The 7672-nt window shown below is 46.9% G+C and overlaps 1 protein-coding gene across 3 annotated transcripts in view; it reads left to right on the top strand.

Moving 5' to 3' along the window:
- LOC111873538 (ADP-ribosylation factor-like protein 4C) overlaps window positions 1-6991 on the top strand; it is a 20913-nt gene extending 13922 nt beyond the window's left edge. Inside the window, exons 1-2 of one of the 3 annotated variants that reach the window (XM_023868326.2) lie at window positions 3482-4226; window positions 5503-6991. In XM_023868326.2, the coding sequence (XP_023724094.1) occupies window positions 4164-4226; window positions 5503-6201 (762 nt within the window). In that variant the 5' untranslated portion in view covers window positions 3482-4163 and the 3' untranslated portion in view covers window positions 6202-6991. Of the gene's footprint in view, window positions 1-3481; window positions 4232-5502 lie in introns of those variants that run through there. The other 2 variants (XM_023868327.2, XM_033755108.1) reach the window with 2 other exon arrangements.
- The last annotated feature ends 681 nt before the right edge of the window (window positions 6992-7672 follow it).

The following is a 7672-nucleotide window of genomic DNA, read 5'->3' as shown; positions in this document are numbered from 1 at the left end:
AACGGAAACTTACAAGAAAAAAAAAAGAGTCCATTAATTTTCTTGTGTCTGTCCATCTGTTTGTCTGCATGTAACCCAAGTTCTCATCATCTGAAATATTTAAGACGGATGTCTATGGGGCCCTGATCGCCCCTGGGGCCCACTCAACCCCCTATCCAATGGGTACAGGACGTAAAGGCGTTAGGATGTGAACCTGACAAAACACAGAATAAACACATACCAAACATCCATGCCTCGTGTGGGATTCGAACCCACGACCCCGGCTTCCGAGGGAGCGAAGACAGTTCATGCGACCGGCCACCTCCAAGTAGTGCTGACGTTAAAATATGTGGAGCTATACCTCCACTGCCCCATTCGCGAACTCACAATGCCATCATGTCATTCAGTATCGTATTGAAAACTAAATACATGTTTCAAGCTGCTTCTCATGAAATTGACGGCGGCTGAGGACAGAGAGACTATTGCTGACAGATCCACCTAGCGGCAAAACGAGCAGACTCTTGTTCCTGAAACCAGCGCGCGCTTCGCCCTGGCGGCGCACTAACACACCTGTGAGGGCACGTCGTACTCTGAGCTGACAACTGTGTGCTTAACGGAATCTAGGTAACTTCGTAAAGATGACGTAACGGTCTACGTCACATCCTGAGGATGAAGTACGTACGCGAAATAGTGACCACAAGGGGTCCGCTGACCGCTAGTTGGGTAACACTGTATCTCTTCTGCAGGGCTACAGAAGCCCCACATTGAAGACGCTTGTTTGTTCTACTTAGAGATTAGTAAAAGTTGATCCAACTGATAATTGTTTATATCTTCTTGTCCCAGAATTTCTCTGTGGACTATATTATGGGACACAGCCTATAAGTGTAGAAAGTAGCGACACTTACGTCGCAGGCCGTTTCTGAACATCATCTGCTCAATGACTTGTCTGATTGCCTCTTCTCTGGGCAAACGGATGTCTTCAGCGTGACACGGCTGTCGTAAACCTACATTCTTTTGTTTGGGCAACAGTCCCTGCAGGTTCGGCGACAGGCGAACAGATGGAACCACCTGCTTTCAATATAATGCGTAAATCATGAATTGGCAGTGAAAGTTTGTGTTTGGTTACTGAATCATCAGCCTTTCAGACGTTTCGTGTTCTGAAGTGGCTCAGCAAAACTGTCTGGTGCACAAGTGACGCTCATCACAAGAAGCTGCCATTTATCTGCATGTTAATTTATTTCTAAATAAAGATCACGTTTCGGAGGAACTTCCTGCAACCATCTACAGGGTAGAAGAATGTCCTGGAGCAATTTAACTTCTGACTTGTATTGGGGAGGGAGCTGGGATAGCTCAGTCGGTATAGCGACTGGCTACGGGCTGTAGAACCGAGAGGTAGGAGTTCGAGTCCCGGTAGGGTCAAGAATATTCTCCACGTCGTCCGGACCGGCTCTGGGGCCCACCCAGCCTCCTATCCGGTAGGTACCGGGAGCTATTTCCCCGGGAGTAAAGCGCCCGGAGCGTGAAGCTGACCACTCACCTCGAACTAGTGCCGAAATCAAGAAAACGTGGGTCTATACATCCACTCCCCCATACGTCTTCATGGCGTAATGATTAATTTGTTAAGCACAGGGACAACTTTACCTTTTGTATTTAAGAGCTGTCAGCTTAGAATCTCGTCCGGAACTCTCCTGAAGCTTTTCGCGGTATTCCTCAGTTCCTCCAGGAAGATGCGGGACTGGTACCTCAAATGAGGCCAACACAATTTCCTTCTACATCCTTTCCAATTCATTATTCACTAATTATCCTACTCTATTCCACGCTAAATGAACATGAAAGCAGTACGTGCCTCATAAACGTCAGTAACGACCTACCAGACTACACGGTGATAGCAGAAAATGGAGAACAACAAGTTCTGGGAAGAGCCTGGGCTTCAACCTATATGGTTAGGTCAGGGAGAACAACCCAGCAACATCAGAGTCATACTCGTGCATACTGTCACGGAGTATGTGTGACTATAGACGGGGTATGGATTGGTGACTCGATGTATTGACCACTTATATACTCATGATCCGTGACTACACCTTACAGATCACTGATACACACAGACTGGTTATCCTCAGTCTATTACAGTCTCCACTAGCCGTTTCCTGGCAACGGATTTTAACACAGGAACTATAACAGTCTCACTGAATTACAGACTCTAAATATCACGGGACTTTCGGCTGAGCGCTCTTGCAACTAACTACTTGTCAGAGTCACATTTACTTCACGACTGGCAGTTTGCAGCCAATCAGTTCGTCTTGGCGACAAGCCCCTGAGACTCACGTCACAGTAATTTTATTTCCCATTGCGGTTGTACCCCTTATCTAACATCCTTTCTGTCGACAGGATGGGTCTGTCGTTTATAATTGTTGTTGGTCTCGCCAGCGCAGTCATTCTCAGGTCCGAGTCCCGCGGGATTCATGACCACATTTCTAACTAGTTGCCCTTATAACATCTAGGCACGAACCACACAGAAAATGCACCGTTCCTCTGTTGTACTACTGTTGCGTTCGTGTATTTTGCTGCGGGAACGTGTTTACCGAGCCGTTGCCTAGAAACGGCTCTAGTATATTTGCTTATCTCGCGTTCATTGCATATTAACGGCTCTGCACGCTACAATATATATACATCGACTATGACACAGCTGTAGGGCTAATTGTAGGCCTCCCACAGCGGCGATTCGGGTTCGATCCCTGGGGAGATCATGTGTGATTTGTGATTGACAGTATGGCACTTGGACAGGCTTTCTCCGGGCACTTCACACAATGTTCAGTTTGTCACCAGCAATAAGTGAATGTCTGGACTTGTACTGGGGAGGTATTCGGTTAGAATCTCAGCAGGGACATCGGTTATCTTTACTGAGGTGTTTCGTGGTTTTCTTCGGCCTCTTCGGGGAAATTCCAAAATAGCTTCCTTCCAATTCATCATTCACTTCACCATTGAACAGTATGTTCAACCGCCGCCGACAGCGTCGCCAAAGGACCCATGAGGATACACACACAGAAACGTGAAGTGGATAAGAGCTGATAGCTACCTCCATTGTGGATATAAGTAAGTACAGTATACATCAACTGAGTAGGTTTAACCTTCCCTATCCACCTGAAGACGGAGAGAGATCCAGTCTCCGAAACGTCGTGGTTTTTTGTCATTTATATACCGGACGATGGGTGAAGTCCAAAATAAGCCAAAAGAAGTACAGTATACATGTCTGCGGACAAAATATTACATTTTCTCGTACAAATTTAACGAAGTGAATGGATCAAAATAAAGTAAAACATCAAACGAAGCATTAGAACAACTTTCTCATTTCAAATTTAGACCTTGAAAAAGATCCGTTGCAGGTTCTTTATGTTTCTTCCTCATGAGCGCTCACGACCAGTCCCCTGCAGCACAACAGCAGCGCCCCTGTCGGCAGGACAGCCGAACTGAGCCGAACACGGAGACCGAGAGGAGAGAGAACGTACGCCAGTCGTGCTTTGGACTTGGCACTAGGAGGCGGCAGTGGGTAGATATAGGTATGTTGCAACTTGGCCAGGGAGCAGTGCGCAATTATACAAATGAACTCCTGGCCGAAATCAGCAGTAACAATGCCAAAACAGCTGCTTCCGAATTGCAAACAGAAACGGACTAGAAGAATCGCGATTCATGGTTACAGAATGGTGTCGAACTTTTCTAGTCAACACAAATAACTCTTCATGGACATTTGCTTGGTTCATGCGGAAGCAAGGATCGTGACCAATAGCGAAGAAACTTTTTATATAACGTATTAAAAACGAAGGAAAAGTGAGCAGGATTGAAACAGCGCATTGATGTGAAACTGTGTTACGTGTCTCTGTTAACTGAATGTTATGAACCATCACAACGGTGTTTGCATCGTGATAGTTGCAACGTACATCATCACATTAATGTTCAGCGGGGCCAAAGGTGACGCGGAAAACACGTCTTTGGGGACAGCCTAGTCATAACAGATTTTGAAGTGAAGTCAAGTGATGTGAGTGGACGTAGAAAAGAGCAAAAAGTGGTTACTTAACGGTGGGGGGTGGGGTGGGTGCAGTGATTGATTTTAGTGTCTCGTGGATCAAAGAACACTCGCGCATGTGCATACGCGCGCTGTTGGCTGAGTACCCTGAAAATATCAGTTGATGGGGACACATCTGAAGTGGGTCAACACAGATTGCGTGACCATCAAGATACAGGAAACAAGTGTAAGGTTTGTACCGTCATTTTCAATGTCTGCAGTCTGTGTATGATCTAACATTTCTGTTAATTCTCTGCATTATCAGCCGTGACGTCACACTGACCACGGATTGTGTTGTCTAGTATCTCTTATCGTGTTCCAAGTGATGTGCCCCGCTTGTTCAATGTTCATCAGAGTCCGGTTTATTGTGCGTGTGGGAAGGATGAGCAGTTCCGAGGCTGAAAGGGGTCAGAGTTCTAAACAGAAAACCGTCACGAACAAGCCTGTGTGCTTAACTCTGTAGTTTGAATGCTGTATAGTCACTGGAAAAAGCGTCGTTTGTCTTGACAGAAGTCCAAAGTGTTATGATGCCATAGCAGGAAACCATCAGAACTTCTTATAGAGCAGTGATGACGCATTTGGATGTTGCAGAATTCAGTATTTTGCGCGCAGAGTATATTTACTTGTTCTGTCTCTTCCCCGTGGATTATTTAAAGACGCCTTTTCAGTATCAAGACCATATTGCGCCGGATGATAGACGTACTATAAAAGAAATGGAAGTAATAGGGGCATTCGCCTGAAGGGACTGAGGAAAACCAGGAAAACTATCATTCAAGTCGGCCGGTGGCACAGCCGAGATTCGAACCAGGAACCCCACGAATACAAGCGCAAAGCATTATGTCTAGACCAGTCTGCTAGGTGGTTTTGTTTCGTTGTGAGAATGTGAATATATCTCCTTTAAATTCACGTGTTTCAGTAAATCGGATGAGGTCTGTGTTTTTTGGGTGTAGCCAAGTTCGCGATGAAAAGTTGCAAGAATGCGGCCCGTAACTTCGCCCTGCCTGTCCGTCCGCATGTAGACAGCCCAAGGAATCGCCGGGCGGATTTTCGTTTGATTTTATATCGAGGAATTTACCAAAATTTGGCAGCACATGCCAATTCTGATTGAAATTGGACAAGAGACAGTTAACATGAGAGCCCAAATCCGGTTCTGCGTGCGTTCCCAAGCATTATCACGGCGCCATACTCATTTAATATTTTTCGGGGCGAAAAATATTCGCAAGAAATCAGAAACGAAACGCACGTATGTCGTGCACGTTTCCCGTAAGTTTTACGGTTTTTTAGATCAATTATCAGACAAGCGAATATACGCCAGAATTATCACTACGCGTACATCTCTTGCCTGCATAGGGCCTAATCATCAGCCTCGGAAATCACCCCCACTTCCCGATGAACTTTGATAAATCTGTTGAAGTGTGATGTACAATTTGCTGGGCGTTGCTTGACCAGGAAGTTTCTTGCAGGCATCCTATGGAGGGAGACGGGATGTGACGGATATGGGCGCCAACATGGGCAAGAACTCGTCCCTTTTGGACGCCTTGCCGTCCACCCAGGCGACGCTACACGTCGTGATGCTGGGACTGGACAGCGCGGGGAAAACCACAGCCCTGTACCGCCTCAAGTTCGATCAGTACCTCAACACAGTGCCCACTATCGGCTTCAACTGCGAGAAAGTGAAGGGGACGACTGGACGTGCCAAAGGAATCAACTTCCTGGTGTGGGACGTCGGCGGGCAGGAGAAGCTGCGACCACTGTGGAAGAGTTACACTCGGTGCACGGACGGAATCGTGTTTGTGCTGGACAGCGTCGACATCGAGCGAATGGAAGAAGCGAAGATGGAGTTAGTCAGGACTGCGAAGTCTCCAGATAATACCGGTGTTCCTATTTTAGTCCTGGCTAATAAACAGGACCTTCCTGGTGCGAGAGAACCCAAAGAATTGGAGAAACTGTTGGGACTTCATGAACTGGGGGCAGGAGGCGGTAGTGCGGGGGGAGGGCAGAACTCGTCTTCGTGTGGGGGCGGATCCCCGGTTCACATGTGGCATGTGCAACCCGCGTGTGCCATCACGGGAGACGGACTTCACGAGGGCATGGAAGCGCTATACGAGATGATTCTCAAGAGGCGGAAACTGGCGAAGCAGTGTAAGAACAAGAAGAGGTAGGAGTGTACGCGAGTGCCGTGAGTGCTGTGAGTGTGTTCCAAATGCGTGAGAATGCCGCCGACTTGTGAGGGAATACCAGATCCACACGAACAGAAACCGTCATCTTCAGCGCACGCAGACATGACCAACATTTGTATAACAAAACTGAACATCGCAGAGGTGACTGTGAAGATCACTGTCTTCGGGGATGTGACACCGTGTAGTCTGGTAGGTTACTAATGTTTATGAGGAACCTGATACCTCTCTCTTCTGGGTAGAGAAAGCAAGGCGACCAATCCTCATTTTCCCTGTATCATACACCTTTTTTTTTCGGTCGTTCACCTTACTCTCTTCGAACCTGAGGATGGAGGCAGAAGATTCCTTCGAAATGTTAGTAACTAATCTGACGCCTCACAGCCCAAAAGACAGTGGCTGTTCCTCCAACTCGCAACTTTGCAGTACTTTACCGACGCATTTATGCTTCTCTATCTCGCACCGCCGAATACCAGACTTTCTTTGGGGGGGGGTACTGGCGTTTCGGAGGAACCTTACGCATACATAGGAGCCACTGCTTCTCCAGATTCCGCTAGGACGAGCGTTTGCAGCGCGCCTACCTGACACATGCCTTGAATTTGAAAACGTGAGCAAGAGAAGCATAAGCAAGCGGCCACGGTACTGCGAAGGGATGCGTTTACCATATCCAAACTTAGTTACTTTGTTACGTCTGTTACGAACTGAATGTCTTTATGAATAGTTGCGGTTAGTCTGATGTTATTTAATTCTGTGTTAAAAATATATTTAAATAGTATGACGTGTGAGGTCACGACGGTTTAGTATGGAGATGGCTGTTTTCTGGGCGAATCCTCTGTTTACTACATCACTCATCAGTTTACCGTCTAGAATGAAGATGGAGGAAGCATATTCCTCCAAAACGCCAATAAAAAATACACGGCGTCACATCCCAGAAGATAAGGCATATTCATATTTATTCGTTGGCAAGCATAATCATTTACCATTGCCCCCTTGCGAAGGGACATACCACTGACTGACTGACTGACTGACTGACAGTAATGCACTCAAACAGTACGCTACCAGGCAACGAAATAGTTGGTATAGGTATGTAAGAACAATGGTAACTACAGTATAGTACCACCCGCCTTAATCTCTGCATTCTGCCCACACAGTGTATCTGTGTGTTCCGTATGGTTCTCACAATAAACAGCGACTGTTTCCCTAAACAGCATTAACCGGTTGGGCTTTGTTGTGCAGGCGTAATGTGTTTCCTGTGGGGTACGAACTGAATTTTTAAGCATTCGCCAAATGAAGCCCCTAAGAAAAGCGTCTCTTCTACTACCCTCCCCCCGGACACTCCTACAGGGTCCAGAGTCTTCCATGAGGGCCAAGTTATTTCACCGTCTGTACCGACTCACTGCTTAGGGTGGTGGCTGTGAATATTACTGTCTTCTGGGATGTGACGCCGTGCAGTATGGTA

The sequence above is a fragment of the Cryptotermes secundus genome, unplaced genomic scaffold (genome assembly GCF_002891405.2).
Source record: "Cryptotermes secundus unplaced genomic scaffold, Csec_1.0 scaffold395, whole genome shotgun sequence".
Taxonomy (NCBI): domain Eukaryota; kingdom Metazoa; phylum Arthropoda; class Insecta; order Blattodea; family Kalotermitidae; genus Cryptotermes; species Cryptotermes secundus.
This window is presented reverse-complemented; position numbering and strand designations above follow the sequence as displayed.